This window comes from Pollicipes pollicipes, unplaced genomic scaffold (genome assembly GCF_011947565.3).
Source record: "Pollicipes pollicipes isolate AB1234 unplaced genomic scaffold, Ppol_2.1 Scaffold_3087;HRSCAF=3621_pilon_pilon_pilon, whole genome shotgun sequence".
Taxonomy (NCBI): domain Eukaryota; kingdom Metazoa; phylum Arthropoda; class Thecostraca; order Pollicipedomorpha; family Pollicipedidae; genus Pollicipes; species Pollicipes pollicipes.
The window spans coordinates 14205268-14221984 of record NW_023596225.1 but is presented as its reverse complement, the minus strand read 5'-3'; the positions used below and the strand labels follow the sequence as shown (position 1 = coordinate 14221984).

The following is a 16717-nucleotide window of genomic DNA, read 5'->3' as shown; positions in this document are numbered from 1 at the left end:
CATTCTTTTCTCTACCGTTCAAGTTCAATTTTCTGGTCGTTCGATTCCAGCCGTTTCGATATTATTTCAATGAAAGAGTAAATTTGCGTCTGTTCAATTGAAGTATGTGATGTGTTATGATGGGATAATCTACTGTCGCTAAATATTTTTCTCCGTCTCCACATATTTGAGGACCCCATTACTGATATTCACGTAGGCATTGCGCGAGGTTTATATCTGCTTGTTAGCCAAGTAAGTTACCTATTACAGGTAGGAAACGGATTGCCAGCTATGTACAGCCATGCATCATTTGTCATCTGAAGTGAACGTAATCTAGTGAATATAATTGCCAACCATATACTAGCCGTAATCATCGGTCGTTCGAAGCGAGTGCAGTCAAATGGATACGTTCATTGATACCTGATGAGGAGTATTTAAAGTAGCCAGTTCGAAGCATTGGGAGTCTCCAAGATGGTAAGTTTTTCTCTGAGATGAAATTTTTCTAACTACAGATCTGTCATGAATGCATGCTGGAAAGGCACTCAGGTGCATATGTTCGGCCTTTGTCCGACAATGGCGCTTTTGCTTATTAAATTGCAAATGCGTGTTGGCTTTTAAATAAAGCAATGCGTATACAACACGCAAATACGAAAGGCAGCGCGATAAACATGATTAATTTGAAACGTTGCCACCTACCATTGGGTCGCGTAGATTTGCTCACAAGTACGATTTTGTATCCAGTTGCGGTGCACGTCTACTGGACTCCAGTTTCTTTGTTGTAAACAAATTTGGACAAGCCGGCATGAAAAGGATGGAGGCGGTCACAACAAGCGTCAATAAGATTGTCATATTCAAGACATTTCACCTCTTAAAGGTGCCCGATCCGGCAATTGTCACATTTTGCCCTGCATTCTCCGCCGATGGCTGTTTGTAGATTGCAATGGTCATGCGGTTATAATTGCTTTAATGAAACCTGCTTGCGAGCATGGAGTACATTCATTACTCAAAAACTGTTTTCAAGATATGTAACATGGATATTCATTTATTGTAGCCAGGTCGGTTAAACGCTGTGTCCGCCAAGAGTCCGCAGCGTCCTTAACGGTCTAACGTCTTTTTCAGGCTTCGAGAAAGAACAGCCGGAAACTCAGCGTTCAGGCATCGACAGCCATCGTAAACAAACCCAAGTCCAGCCAACGAGACCTGGACGAACTAAAACGCGAGCTTGAACTTGACGAACACACCATACCTATCGAGGAATTATGCTCAAGATTGCATACAGATCCACATCAAGGCTTGACAGATCAACAAGCAGCTAACAACCTCGCTCGTGACGGGCTAAATGCACTTACGCCACCGAAAAAAACACCAGAATGGGTCAAGTTCTGCGAGAACATGTTCTATGGTTTTTCAATGCTTCTTTGGGTGGGAGCGGTGCTCTGCTTTAGCGTATACGGGGCTGAAAGCGCAACCAAAGATCATGTGCCTCCTGACAATTTTTATGTAGGCGTTGTTTTGACCGGCGTTGTGGTAGTCACCGGTATATTTTCTTACTACCAAGAGAGAAAGAGCTCAAAAATAATGGAATCATTCAAAAACCTCGTACCACATACAGCAAATGTAGTTCGCAACGGAAAGCCCCAAAATGTCAAGGCAGAAACACTGGTTGTGGGGGATGTCGTTGACGTCAAGTTTGGAGACCGCGTTCCAGCGGACATAAGGATCTTGGAAGCACATGGCATGAAGGTCGACAACTCATCCCTCACAGGCGAGTCGGAAGCCCAGTCTCGATCGCCTGAGTCGACCAGCGAAAATCCGTTGGAGACCAAGAACCTAGCCTTCTTCTCAACAAACGCTGTGGAGGGCACATGCCGCGGGATTGTGATAAACATCGGAGACAACACGGTCATGGGGCGCATCGCCGGACTAACATCTGGGCTTGATTCGGGCAAGACTCCAATCGCTATCGAAATCGAACACTTTATTCACATCATCACAGCCGTAGCCGTGTTTCTCGGGGTGACTTTCTTCATTGTTGCACTTGTGCTTAAATATCAGTTTGTGGACGCCGTCATTTTTCTGATCGGCATAATCGTGGCGAACGTGCCCGAAGGCCTTCTGGTCACTGTCACTGTTTGCCTGACACTCACAGCAAAACGAATGGCTCAAAAGAACTGTTTGGTTAAAAACCTTGAGGCGGTTGAGACACTAGGATCTACATCTACTATATGTTCGGATAAAACAGGAACACTTACTCAGAACCGAATGACCGTCGCACACATTTGGATGGATGGACGCATTAAAAAAACAGACACCACGGAAGATCAGTCGGGGGCGAAGGTTGACAATACAGCAGCCGGCTGGCCTGCACTGTCCCGTGTGTGCATGCTTTGTAATCGTGCCGAGTTTGCGCAGGACCAGGAAAACGTGTCGATCATGCACAGAAAAATTAACGGCGATGCCTCTGAGTCAGCCATTCTTAAGTTCACGGAAAGTGCGTGTGGTAATGTCATGGATTATCGCGAGAAGTATCCGAAGGTGTGTGAGATCCCCTTTAATTCCGTCAACAAGTACCAAGTGAGCATTCATGACGTCAACGGCGAGGTCACTGACGAAGATGGCAAGGAGTGTAATTACCTCTTGGTGATGAAAGGCGCTCCGGAGCGGGTCCTCGACCGCTGTACAAAAATCCACTTCCATGGCAGAGACGTCAGTCTCAACAACAAGTGGAAAGGCAGATTCAACAAAGCCTATATGGAGTTAGGCGGCATGGGAGAGCGCGTCCTGGGCTTCTGTGACCTGGCCCTGCCGGCCGAGATGTTCCCCCGCGGCTACGAGTTTGACGGCGAGGAGGAGAACTTCCCTCTGGACGGACTGCGGTTCGTCGGCCTGGTGTCCATGATAGACCCGCCCCGAGCCGCCGTGCCGGACGCCGTCGCCAAGTGCCGATCGGCCGGCATCAAGGTGTTCATGGTGACCGGCGACCACCCAATCACAGCCAAGGCCATCGCACGCTCGGTCGGCATCATCTCGCCGCAGAGCTACACCATCGAAGAGCTGGTGGTGCGCATGCGCTGCAAGGCCGAGGACATTGACCCGCGCCTGGCCAAGGCCGCCGTCATCCACGGCGGCCAGCTGAAGGACATGAATGACGCCGACATCGACTCAGTGCTGCACGACCACCAGGAGATTGTGTTCGCCCGCACGTCACCGCAGCAGAAGCTGATTATAGTCGAGGGCTGCCAGCGCGCCGGCGCTGTTGTGGCCGTGACTGGCGATGGCGTTAACGACTCGCCAGCGCTGAAAAGGGGTGACATCGGCGTCGCCATGGGTATAGCCGGCTCGGACGTCTCTAAGCAGGCCGCCGACATGATTCTGCTGGACGATAACTTCGCCTCCATCGTCACCGGCGTGGAGGAAGGTCGCCTGATCTTCGACAACCTCAAGAAATCGATCGCCTACACGCTGACTTCGAACATACCCGAGATTTCGCCGTTTCTGTTTTACATGGTCGGCGGAGTGCCGCTTCCCCTAGGCACCGTCACCATCCTCTGTATTGACCTCGGCACTGACATGGTGCCGGCCATCTCGTTCGCTTACGAATCAGCCGAGTCGGACATCATGAAGCGCATGCCTCGCGACAAGCACCTAGACCGTCTGGTGAACGAGCGACTCATCTCCATGGCGTACGGCCAGATCGGGATGATCCAGGCTGCGGCCGGCTTCTTCACGTGGGTCGTCATCCTGGCTGAACACGGCTTCCTGCCGTACGACCTGTTCGGGCTGCGGGTAATGTGGGAGGCGCGCACTCTGGACGATCTGAAAGACTCGTACGGCCAGGAGTGGACCTACGTGGACAGGAAGAAGCTGGAGCACACTACTCAGACGGCATTCTTCGTCTCCATCGTGATCGTGCAATGGGCGGATGCCATCATTTGCAAGACCAGACGCAACTCCATTTTCACGCACAAAATGAAGAACGGAATGTTCAACTTCGGGCTGGTGTTCGAGACGCTGATCGCTTGCGCACTCAGCTACTGTCCGGGTACGGACACGCTCTTCAAGATGTACCCACTGCGCTGGAACTGGTGGATCACGGCGGTGCCGTTCTCGCTCCTGATCTGGACCTACGACGAGTGTCGGCGCTACACCCTGCGAACAATACCAGGCGGCTGGTGCGAAAAGGAGACCTACTACTGAAGCAGCCTAAGAGGGCGGTGCGGGGCATGGCAGTGGCTGCAGCCACAGGCATACGCAGTCAGCGTTCTAGAAGGTGCCCGGCCATGAATAATTGGTCGTTATCTAGCACAAAATAGCAAGATCGGTTGAAAGAAATGACACCTGTTGCATTTGTGACGCAAAAGGTTATCCTGTTCCACTGATCGCCGGAGGGTAATGTTTGTGCTTACAGGTCTTATTGATCATTGGAGACGTCGGTTGCAGACAATATCAGGCTAGGCGATTGTCCGACAGAGAGGACCGGGGAAGGATACCTGCAGCAAGAATTAAAGTGGCATGATCTGCTTGGATATGTGACGGTATGGTTAACTACGCTCAAATATCACTGTTCGTTAAGCTCGCAACAAAGGAGCGATTACAAAAGCTATTGCTGGTCATCTGAGAATGTTTTGTTATTCCCAGGCTGAGCTGAGCCTTGTTATACATGACTGGGGATCTTATCATTCTGTGCATTGTTTTCAAGGTTCCGGCGAAGCACAGTACAGGAGTAAAGGTGCAACCATGCCCTCGTCGTTGCATAAAGGATTAATGAATACAATATTAAGGCTAATGGGTGTCTATTTCTCAATATGATTGCGGGGGGGGGGGGGGGCAGAGGGTTGAAAGCCGCCGTAAGGGGACAGACACGAAAAGCCTGTCGGATATCTTCCACTTAGGCTGTGGTTTTATGGCTATTCGTAAGGCATACATAACCCACACTTACTGCATTGCTTATGCGCGGAACTAAGGCTCATGTACAAAGCTACAGCAATCGCATTGCCTGGCAGTTCGTACCACCTTCTTATAAACGTACTTAGGTAGTTTTTGTGATCTAATTATTCATGTATCCACAAGCGAAGAGCGTCCACAACATTTGTGGCTATCACAACCAGCTCACGCAAAGGTGTCCAATGGTAAAAAGCTGGGGCAGAGTCAACAAGGCGTATCAACCGTGCAATTAAAAGCGCGCAGGATGCAGGAAAAACATGACATACTCCATTACGCAGGGCACGAAGTGAAGTTTTAAAAGTGTGACTGGCTCGGTCAGCTCCCTTCAACTGAACGTGACACCGCAGTTTGCATTTTCGCTTTTCCTTTACCAACGAAGCAATTTTTAGAAACATTCTTTACAATTGATGCAAGTTGACCTACCATCTTTAATGTCGTGCCCGTGCTTGGGCTGCTGAATGCTCGGGAGCCAAATTAACCGTTGAGGGGTAGGGGGGCAAATTGGACATTGCAGGGAGGGGAAGGGCAGTGGTCCACCTAAAAAATGTAAATCAACACCCGCGGTGTTTTATGTCTCCATGGTGGGTGACCACCGGGCACCCCGCTTCGACTATATTGCAGTAAGCGAAGGTCATAGAATCCGTTGCCAGGCTTGGCAAAAGTCAGAAGTGTTTTAAAATAACGCTGACATACAAAAAATAATATCCTGCGGGGGGGGGGGAGCTTGTCTAAGTAAATGCAAAGCTCCAGCCATGATATCTCCGTCCACTATAGCACAGACAAAAACAAGATGCGTTACCATCAGTAACGTAACGTGACGCATCTGACACTTGTATTGCCATGAGCGGAGCCCTGCACAATTCATGAGAGTGGATGGCGAAAGACTAGGCTTACTGGTGAGCAAGAGGAGGAGGAAGGGAGAGGGGGAGGGGGGAGGGGGCAGCCCAGCTCGTCCGGATACAGTGCCCCGACCGCCATATTTGCTGTTCGTTCTGGCAAACGCAAAAGCTACTCATGAGTATCAGCACAGTGACGTAAGACCAATGACCCCTTACGACATACAGAATGATGGTTGATCTGCCGTTCCTTTCATGTAATCAATACCGTGGTGTCCCTTGAGCCGCATCGAAGTTTAAACCAACTAAGCGGCGTTGCTAACGTAAAGCCCCTGCCAGATATTAAAAATGGAATAAGTCTGGACGCAGGCGCCGGGTCTAGGTGAAATTTGGTCCGGATATGGATATGGCTAAGCCCGGATAAACGCATGTCCATTTAATTAAATTACCTGTTGCATATCGCTGAATACTACATAAATACCTGAAAACCGTCTCAAAAAGCTAACAAATTTTAATTGCCATTCACCTAGGAAGCCCACAACATGCAAGATTTAGTTTGGTATGGACTGATGCAGAATTTTGCTGGATTCGAATTTCTCTCACGCTCTCTACAGTGTTGCAATTGTAGCATGATTATTTACATCGTATAATATGTCGCTGAAACCCAAACTAAAAAATTAATCCAACAAACCTGAAACAGAAACTAAGTTTGAATGTGATGCTTGCCAAAAACTAAATGGCAACTAAACAGGATGCTTGTAATTTTGGAATTCGTGACAGCGTTTTTGTGGTTCCCGGAGCATTCAACACACGTCATTAGCGTTCGCGCATAGCGGAGCATCTCCCCCTCCGTGATTTAACACCGGATGCGAACAAGAGCGTGGGACGCTATTGTCGCGAGCCAATTTGTTATCCTGAACACCCCCCAGGGCCGGGCGCACCAGCGCCTCGTAGGTCGAGTCAAAACCAAGACATAACTCCCCCGGGCAAGGCACGCCAGCGCCTCGTAGGCCGAGTCGAATCGAGACATAATACATAACTCCCCTCAGGGCGGGGCGCACAAGCGCCTTGCAGGTCGGGTCAAAACCGAGACATAGCACATAACGTCAAGAACAACAGAGGCGGAGTGGACATGATGCCCATCATCGGCTGTCAGGTTATTTGGCCGCGGATAAAAGCGATGAACAGAACATTGCATAATAACTTTCGAAGTTGCTGCTTATGTAGCAGTATAAGCCTCCTTTTGTGGTCAAAACGGAGAGATGAGCATTGACATCATGCCGACTTTCCTTTTAGATAACTATTATCAGGCAGAAAGTGAGGCCATTTAATGAAATGACCATTTCAGATGCTGAATGAGTAACACATCTGCATACCGTTCCAAAGGAGATATACATGATGTGGATGCAATACAATTAACCGTCACATGGAGTCCGTAATTCCCTGTAAATTACGATTATAGCGTCACAATGCTACTGACATACAGCCATTTGAATTCAGAGGTACAGTTCCTTTACAGGTATGTAAAATAGATATATATAGATAATATATAGACAATATAGATATAGAGATATATATATCTCTCTCTCTCTCTCTCTCTCTCGCTTCTCTTCGCTCTCTCTCTTCTCTCTCTCTCTATCTCTCCTCTCTCTCTCTCTCTCTCTCTCTCTATCTCTCTCTCTCTCTCTTTTTCTCTCTCTCTCTCTCCTACATATATATATATATATATATATACAGGTGAGACATTTTGATTGGATGGATTTAGGATCAAAGTTAACGGTAAGCAGCATTTCATCTCAGCCACAGCCACAGTGACATAAACCCACCAACCCTGGGACGGGTAAGTTGAGAAGCAAACGTTCTAACCGGGGCTGCGGGGCGGACACTGAACTGCAGGGGGGGGGGGGGGGAGAACAAATGCGAGATTGGTGTAAGCATAGTGTAGTCGCATTTGAATTTAACGACATTCATTTCATCTGTTTAGTGACGTTAAAAGTCAACATTGAACATGGCTCCAAATTAAGTGAGTTGTTCAGTGTATTAGCGAAGAACATTATTCACATAGATAAGACAGCAGTAATAGTCTTATTCCTCGGAGAAAAACCAAGAGAATGGAGATATAGGTGGGTTGATATTTCGATAAAGGCATGCTGCAGAAACATCAACCCACCTATATCACCATTCTGGTGTTTTTTATCGGAGGAATAAGGCTATAACTGCTGTCTTATCTATCTGAACATGGCTCCTGTACGTAACCACAAAATGACAACGCCAGTGGCACTCACGACAGAAGCTCAACGCAGACCTCGTTGTGGACACCTTATTTTCATACACTGCCACCACATATCGATGACCTGGTGATGTTCTCATCTGGTCTGTGATATCATACGGCGCTGAAGTAAAGCATCTCGTAACGTGATTTGCACAATTTTGCGTGCACAGCGCCCGTGCGAAACATGAGACAGAACGTGTTTGTACACAGACGCATAGCTGTCTCTTATGAGCTCTGCGTGCCACAGTGTGTGCAACTTTTTAGTTTGGTTAAAGCCCCGCTGCTGATGTCTGACTCCATTGCTGTCGGGTCGGTGTTACCGCCCAGTTCCGGCGGGCCGGTGCCGCCCGACTACCGGCCCCCGCTGCTGATGTCTGACTCCATTGCTGTCGGGTCGGTGTTACCGCCCAGTTCCGGTGGGCCGGTGCCGCCCGACTACCGGCCCCCGCTGCTGATGTCTGACTCCATTGCTGTCGGTGTTACCGCCCAGTTCCGGTGGGCCGGTGCCGCCCGACTACCGGCCCCCGCTGCTGATGTCTGACTCCATTGCTGTCGGGTCGGTGTTACCGCCCAGTTCCGGCGGGCCGGTGACGCCCGACTACCGACCCCCGCGCACATAACGCAGGTCCTGTTGCGGACGCCATATAACAATAGGTTTTGGGTCCGCAGACCGATAACTGCGACCATGCTCCCTGCAACGGGTATCTGCAACCGTGAGTACAGGTGCCCCAGCTTTCGTTCGCAATGGTGGTGATTTTGGGGCGTGCTATCTGGCAGAAGGTCTTGTTTTCACTTCAAACAGCGCTGTTCATGTCCAGCTAGCATCGATTCGTCTAGTGTTTTTCTCGATCGTCCGAAACAGCAAATCTTGCGCTGTATCTGTGTACGAAAGTACTCACCACTTTCCAGAGAAGCTTAAGTAATCCATTTAATGTTAACTGTTCATTCAAAGCCCATATTTTGGAAGTTTGATAAATTTTATGAATGCTGATATATATCACCATACATTTTGGCACTAGTACAACCGACTTGGAGGTTCGAGTACATCTGGCGAACCACATCCAGCTTTCACCAGTACTTACAGTAGTATTTTTTCGTGCAAACTGGGTGAGACTTCCGAGCTTTCACGTACAGCAAGAAAAAGCTGACGCAAAGCTATAAGGACGTCTCTTAGGACATTCATCTGGCACGCCTGCTGTGCGATGCCGAAATACATTTTGTAATGACCCATGTTTGTCATTTGGAATTAGGGTCATTAGGGTCGTCACCTAAAGTATCATTCAGAGGTCCTCTTTCACCGTTTGAAGACCACCTGAGACCACGCGGGTGCCTCGGTCGGTTAGAGTTCACGAGCACCGAACAGAGGGCTCCTTGTCAGTCTGAGCCCTGGGGGCCCATTTCCCAAGCAGGAACAAGGTTAGGGGCCACGACTTGCATTGGTATGGGTCCCTGAAAAATGTTTGGGGCCTCTAAGTCGGTCACAGGTCCACAGCGCCTAACAGGGGGTCATGTGTTGGCTAGTGGCTCAGACTCGGTCACAGGCTTTGTTTGAGGAGGTCCGAAGAGGGACGAGGGGCCTCTCGGGAAGAAGGACGAAGGGCCTCATTGGAAAGCTGAAGGGCCCGAAGAGCTCGCTGTAGGTCACATTTAGTACCCCCACCCGTGGGGCCAAGATCTCAAACGTCAGTTAGAGTCTCTTGCACAGATTGCGGACCCCTAAAACAGGTCACTCTCGTATTTTGGTCAGAGATCATTAACCCTGAAACCCCTGAAAACTGGCGCTGAAACAGGGCATTCCTACATTTTGGCCCAGAAATCACCAACACCGAACAGTCCGCCACGTGCCAGTCTGAGCTATTGGGGCCCATTGTCCCAAGAAGAGACAAGGCCGGGCTCGCGATATCTATTGATTGAGGCCACTGCAACCACGTGGGGTTTCCGTTTCGGTCAATGGCCCAGTTTTACTCAAGAATACCATTTGCTCAACAGGGACGGGGACAGGATCCCGAATGACAGACGACTTCTTGCGTTGGTCGTGCCCCTCTGCCAATAAAAGAAAACATTTCAATTTATGATAAGTGTCCACGTTGAGGCAGTGGAAGGGTCCTGTACCAGTCAGGGCCCCCGGTACCGAACGGCGAGCCCTCCAACCCAATTCCAGCATGAGCCTGTTAAGCTGAACTGGAGTCTATGTGCCAACTATCAGACCACTTGCGGCGATCAGGGATATTGCTGCGTCGCGTTGCTCCGGGGCCAACTGCGCGGGTCGTTCCTTTCCCATTGGTCCCATTCCAACTCGTTCCTCATCAGAATGGGACCAATGTGATATGATGTGCCCCTATAAGGGATGCATTGCTTGGGGATCTCTGGGACACTGCGGACCTCCCTTTCAGCAAGAGGCCATATACATCCAACAGGCGGCTCCGTGTCGGTCTGAGCGCTGGGGGTCCATCTCCAAGATTAGTCATGCCGGACAGGTAATTTCTATTAGCTGGGGTGAAACGAATTTTATCACAAGGTTTGAGCCTGCGTGCTCGCAATCTCGGAACCAAGGATAGCGATTGTCTGGATTGTAGTTTCCGTGAAGCAGAACGGTGCTTACCACTGTGGGTAGCACCAGACGGCGGGCGTCGTGCGCTCGATAACAACCGTCGTGAAATATCCCTTCCGAATACCTTATTTCAAAAAATAAAATTCAAAATTCGTATCATTCAATGATCATGCACACACATATTTATAGTTTTTAAGTTCTCCTCTAGATATGCTTAAAGTAACAGCAACACGGAGAATAGAGATTCTACCTTTACTCTTCCAGTTCCATCACCCGATTCCAACATTCCAACGCCAATGCGCGGTGCTGTAAAAGCCAAATCGTTCTTATCATCAAACCAAAAATCGCGTAGGTGAAATATACTACCTTCTGTGTAGATGTGTCACTTGATGTCCCAAAGCGTTCAAAGATGCCTTTTTCAAATGAGCCATCATTTTCGTCCACCCGTTGGCCACAGCTGAGTAGCCACGGGGCCACAGCCACGGGGCCAACGCTGCACGGCATGAGGAAACTGCAACGCCTGGCTTCGAGTTTGTTTTTGCTAGGATCCACGAGCGCGCATGCTCAAAACTACGTTGCATCATTTGTGCCACTTATCAATTCTGACTAAATGTTGAACTTTTCCAGGCAAACATCGTTTGGCGTAATCAAAACAAACTGCTGCCCATTTCGGTCTACATTCGCGGGCTCCTGAAGGCCTCTGTGGAACCCAGATAAAAATTCTGAAAAAGCTTCCGAGTTATCTCAGTTCAGGAGTTAATTGGACCATCGTATAATGAAGAGGGCTGGTGATACATTTCATGCAATCGCTTCACGCATGATTTCTTCAGTGTGTTGACTATACAATGCAGGCAGAATTGATTTCCCGATAGCTTCTGGCTTCCATTCCAGTCATAGAAGATGCAAATGAAAATACGAAAAAAACATGCTCGCATCAATAAATTGGCCGCATCCAGCGATTTCTGGTGGGAACTTTCACTTTCAGGGAGCCCTTTGTCAACCATGTGCCCCCTACCAATGCCCTGGCTACGCGCCTGCGCCAAGGGCACACGTCGTGAGCTATGGCAAATATTTCCGCGTGAGCAACCCCGGACCTGCAGCAGCCTGCGATCCTAGGCGATGCGTCAATGTTCATTAGACTCGTTCGTCATGCGCCAAGCAAAGCACCACTCACAGTGTTGAAGGCATGGCATGCACACATGTAAGTATATGTATATATGTATATATATATATATATATATATATATATATATATATATATATATGTATATGCATATATACGCAGTTAGCAGCCCCCCTCCCCCCTCTAAAAGCGGGTCGTCCATGTCCGTGAGCCCGGCCGCAGCACATTTGACAAGTGGAGGGAGAATCGGTTCCACGTGCGAGGCCGACCAAGCTGGTCACCCCACACCTCCCCAGAGGATAGCCGAGTTTTAACTCATGTTCCGCAAGGCCGACCAAGCCGGTCACCACACACCTCAGAGGGAAGCCGAGTTTTAACTCATCTTCCGCGTGCTGCCTTGCAAAAGCGACATCCTCTGGCTCCGAAACAGATGGTTACTCTTAAGGAGCTAGCGGCGGAGACAACGCACCCTTATTGGACCATAAGCACGAGACGAACAGCGGGGCACAGGATTGCTGACGTTAAACCCTTTTTATCCAACGTCCATAGCATGCGCCACTGCCGGCAGACACGTGGCAAAAGGCATCTGTAATACCCTCAACCCTGAATTGTGCTTCATCCCTAATTGTTTTGACCAGCTAAGTTTTCTTCAGGCGTTCGGTCACCGCGCAACCATAAACAGGACGACAAAAAAGAGCGATGTATTATCAAAATTTTACATTCCCAACTCGTCAATTTCTAAAATGCCTTCGTGCAGATGGAACAGCCTCTACAGTCGATAACTGACGCATGGCCACGTGTCACGAACATACACGACAAAAACATCGTCCCAACAACACACCCGTGGCACCTTACCCACCATACAACAGCACCCTTCAAGTGTGCCCTGACGGCCAGATCCGAAATTGTAAACAAGTGGGAAGATGTCATGTCTGAGGACGACAGCTGTTGGCAAAGGGCAGGTTCAACGCACGCTCCAACATGCACATCAAAACGCCCCTCTCGAGGAGCTCAGCAACGCTGCACTGACAGCTCAGGTACAGCTCTGCTGCTGGCTTTTACTGGCACTGATCTGCGGGACGTTTCCAACATTGACATCTTCCCTCCGAGGATTTTTCTTGCTGAGAATTTCGTAGCAGTAAGTCTGATATATGGTGTCATCAAGACAGGTTTTGTCGCGCACGTAGCCACAGGACTTGAAGAAGTTGTTGGCCACGTCGTTGTGCTTCAGGACCGTAAGCCGCACATACAGCATCTGCTTCTTGAACGCCATCAATTCCAGGATCGACATCATAAACTTGCCGAGTCCGCTCCGCTGGTACGGCTTCGTCAGCTGGATCTCATAGCAGTAGACCACCTCGTCGTCATAGTCGAGGTCGAAGCGGAAGTGACAGAAGGCCACGATCTTGGAGTCGCCGTCGCGCGCCACCAAGTACTTGGCCATGCTTTCCGTCATCTCACCGCGCTTCTCCTTGTCGTTCCAACCCCACTCGCACGAGTTGTAGAGGGCGCGCATGTTGTCGCGGCAGATGGTCAGCATGGCGTCCAGCTCGGCATCGCTCAGGTCACCCACGTTGCGGTGCTCAAGGGCGACGCTCACGCCGCGCCGGTCATATCGGCGGAACGCGGCCAGCTCGGCCATCAGGTCGGGCACACTGTTGGCCAGCTTGACTAAGCTCCCGGAGGCAGCCAGCCGCTCCTTCTCGGCGCGCCGCGCCATCTTCCGCTGCCGCGCCTTCTCGCTCTCCCTGCCCATTGCGGCCCCTCAGCTGAATCTGAAACAAATGGAACTTGAGTTGGCACGAACATGCCTCATTGGCCGTTCCGGCGACTCGGTTGGTTAGAGCGCCTGCCTTCCCATCCACCCAACCGTGGCAGGATGGGTTCGACTAGCTTCAGGGCGCTCGTTATTTGCCCTTGGCAGGTATGGCCTGCGGCCGATGGCAGCGGTCGCGCTAAAGACTTGACGTCGGAGGGCAGGACGGACGGTGCCGAGCATTGCAGCACGTTAAGCTTTTGCCACTAAATTCTGCCATTGCCTGGAATTGTGCAATCGGACAGTGGGGGTCAAGGCTCACACAACAAGCACTGCTTAGTGTGCATGCTGATCCCACAAATCTATCCATTCAAAGGGTTTGAATCAAATTTATAAAAAAACAAAATTGTTGGACAAACACTTCCAGCAGCCAAGCCTACTTGTTGAGACATTTTGGAAATTATGTGCAGGCTTGCATTACCAGTAGTCGGCACACACAATTGTGCACACATCCAGACATGAGCCTGGGTTGCAAAAATTAGTTGTATGTTTTCAGGCATTTCAATGAAGAATGCCATGGGATCTAGAATCCACCAATGGGGCTGAACTTGGCACATGTCTCAAAAGCATGGCTTTGCCAAGCATCATCTGCAAAACTTTTTCAGTTATCATCAGACCAATGAAAGCTGCAATAGTGCTAAAGCCATGATGTAGGAATAGAGCAGAGGGAAAAAGGTGCAACTGGTGACAGACAATGGCACAATGCAGAAATAGGCAAATTATTTTTGTAAAATCTTGGCACATAACTGCTGCTGAATCTTCTTCATGATGGTAAGGGGGGTACAGGCACCCATGCACATCTACCAAGAATGGAGAAATTAATCATTTTTCAATGCTATGTTGGCACTGCTACACATCTGCATATGTTGCTGCAGCTGCTGCACATGTTAATTTTAAGGCATGAGTCAGTGCGGATGCAGCTTCTTTGCTCCTGTTAAGCTCTGAATATTCAAAAGTCATAATTCATAATTCACATACCAAGTGCACATCAGTGCCTTGCAACAAAAGACATATAAAGGTAAAACAAAGTGTAAAAATAGGTAGGTTGAAAGCATGGTTTGTTGCATATCATGCAAGGAATTTTGAACCAACAGTGCACTAAAATATTTTTGAGCAGAAAAGCTTTTATATGTGCCAACCCATATCAAAATTATGTACAAAAACACATTTTTCAGATTTATTGAGAGAAACCATTCTTATAGCCCTTACTAAACACTGCCATGCAACAAAGCTCACAAACATTCAAGGATGTGGGAACCAGGGGAAGTGGAAACACCTCACCCCTCTTCTTAAAAGCTGGGAGATGGAAGTTAACACTCCCCCAAACTGCAGGGCATATGGAGGACCCATTCTGGGTCCGGAATGATACTGCTGATTCTGAGCCATACCGGGGTTATGTCAGCCAGAAAGTTAATTCTGACCTGCTGGGGCCATTCTTGCCTATTTAGAGTCCATTCAGACCAAAATGGGGCACTTCTGAGCCTGTACATTACTGATTTTGGCCTACAGAGAGTCCATACCTGACTGGAGGGTCCATTTCAGCATGAAAGTGCCTATTCTGGGGACCAATTAATGGCTTTGACAATCATGTTTTGTTGTTAAATTGATGGGCCACACTATGCACATTGCTGTCAGGCAATAAGGCCAGCATCAAGCTCACTAGCCATGGTGGATGGGCACCATGCAGGTAACAATGTTGTTAGAAAATGCACAGCAAAATCACATACTGCAAGCCCCCACCCTAACCTGCAGCTATCATAAAGTAACAGCATCTGGAATTTGGTTTCAGCAGTCGGGGAAAACAAAAATATAAAAACACAGCTTGTAGAGAAAACAAAACAGTGTGGCAGATTTGCACCATGTACACTACTGGTACTGCAGGACATTCATTAACAGTAGTTGACAGTAAATACCCTGCACTAGCTCATCTCAGTAATTGCCAAAGGCTATTGAAGATTGACTGCTTATACTTCTTACATTTCCTAGTTTCCTAAGTAGGTACTTTACTCCTAAGTATATAATTATTCATCTTGAGTTCAATTTGTAAGGTGTATCAATTAGTCATTGGAAAACAATGCTTAAAATATTGTGCACCTGTTTGGAAATAACCCAGGACATATCATCACAACTTTGTGATTGCACAATCTTGCAAGCCACTAAAACATATATGTGGGCATCTGGCACATACCAGTTAGTGTAGCTCCCTACCAGCCAAGGTGCCATCTTTCTCACCTGAGGGACAAATGATGAGGCCACGTCATATCCATATAGGCTTCTACTGACTCAGATATATCAAGTTTGGATACAGGGATGTAGTTTCCTTCTCAGCTTGATGGGACTTTAGCCTACCCCCACCAACTTCGAGAAGAAATTTGGTCAAATTCAGGGGGAGAGCATGGTTTTCAACATTCATTTACGCCCAACATCGTACGCATATGCTACATCTACTCACCAACGTTCAGCCTGCTACAATACTATCCACAGCGTATGACGCTGAACTGAATCCACAACAAGTCTTTATATTCTCAAGCAATCCCACCGTCACCGCTCCACGCCGCCTGCGCGCGACTCTTCAAAATGAACGTCAGAAACTCAGAATGCTACAGAAATGGCGCGAACGGAGTGGCAAGCTTCAAGGACAGAGCTGCTCAGTAGTTTATCGATTTTGCTATTGCATTTCTAGGCTCTATGATTTTGTAGAAATTATTTTCCTGCAAAACCCGGCTCAAACACGAAGCAAATTAAAAATCAATTTCTTATTCTAATATAAAACCAAAAGTTCTTCCCCACGGAGAACAAAAACCTGCTTCACCTCACCTTACTTTACCTAATGGTGATCGGGAATTCAAAGCTGATCAAGCTCTAAACTCACGGTGATTTAGTGACGGCGCTCTGTAGATGGACATAATAATTGTACGTTTTTAATTCACTGCCGGGTACCAGTCTTGTCGATTCTGGTCTTTCGTGGCAAAAGGCTGAGGCCCGGCCCTAGTCGAATCTAGTCACGCGGCGTTTCAAAGTGCCTGATTTCCGGAACGGATGGGGACAACGGACCGGGACATAATTCCCTCGTTTGCCAAACCCTTCCCGACCGCCCGCTGTGACAGGTAGGGGTCGACCCCCTCGGGGCCCCATCCGCTGGCCGGACGAGTGGGTCCGGCCCGCGCGTGTCCCACCCGGGCGCCGTCCACAAAAC

General features: G+C 48.8%; 2 protein-coding genes across 2 annotated transcripts; one reads left to right on the top strand and one right to left on the bottom strand.

Annotated features, from left to right (window-relative positions):
• Positions 1-431: 431 nt before the first annotated feature.
• LOC119089746 (sodium/potassium-transporting ATPase subunit alpha-B) lies at positions 432-4765 on the top strand. Its single transcript, XM_037212558.1, has 2 exons — positions 432-453; positions 1099-4765. The coding sequence occupies exons 1-2, from the start codon at positions 451-453 to the stop codon at positions 4174-4176; spliced, it is 3081 nt and encodes a 1026-aa protein (XP_037068453.1). The 5' UTR covers positions 432-450; the 3' UTR covers positions 4177-4765.
• Positions 4766-12738: 7973 nt separating this feature from the next.
• Positions 12739-16112, bottom strand: LOC119089406 (N-alpha-acetyltransferase 40). Its single transcript, XM_037212073.1, has 2 exons — positions 15974-16112; positions 12739-13480 (listed from the first exon to the last, which is right to left on the bottom strand). Exon 2 carries the CDS (start codon positions 13459-13461, stop codon positions 12739-12741), a length of 723 nt encoding a protein of 240 aa, XP_037067968.1. The 5' UTR covers positions 13462-13480; positions 15974-16112.
• Positions 16113-16717: the final 605 nt, after the last annotated feature.

Excerpts from the sequence above, each read along its gene's own strand:
- LOC119089406 (XM_037212073.1), bottom strand. The coding sequence starts at position 13,461 with ATGGGCAGGGAGAGCGAGAAGGCGCGGCAGCGGAAGATGGCGCGGCGC.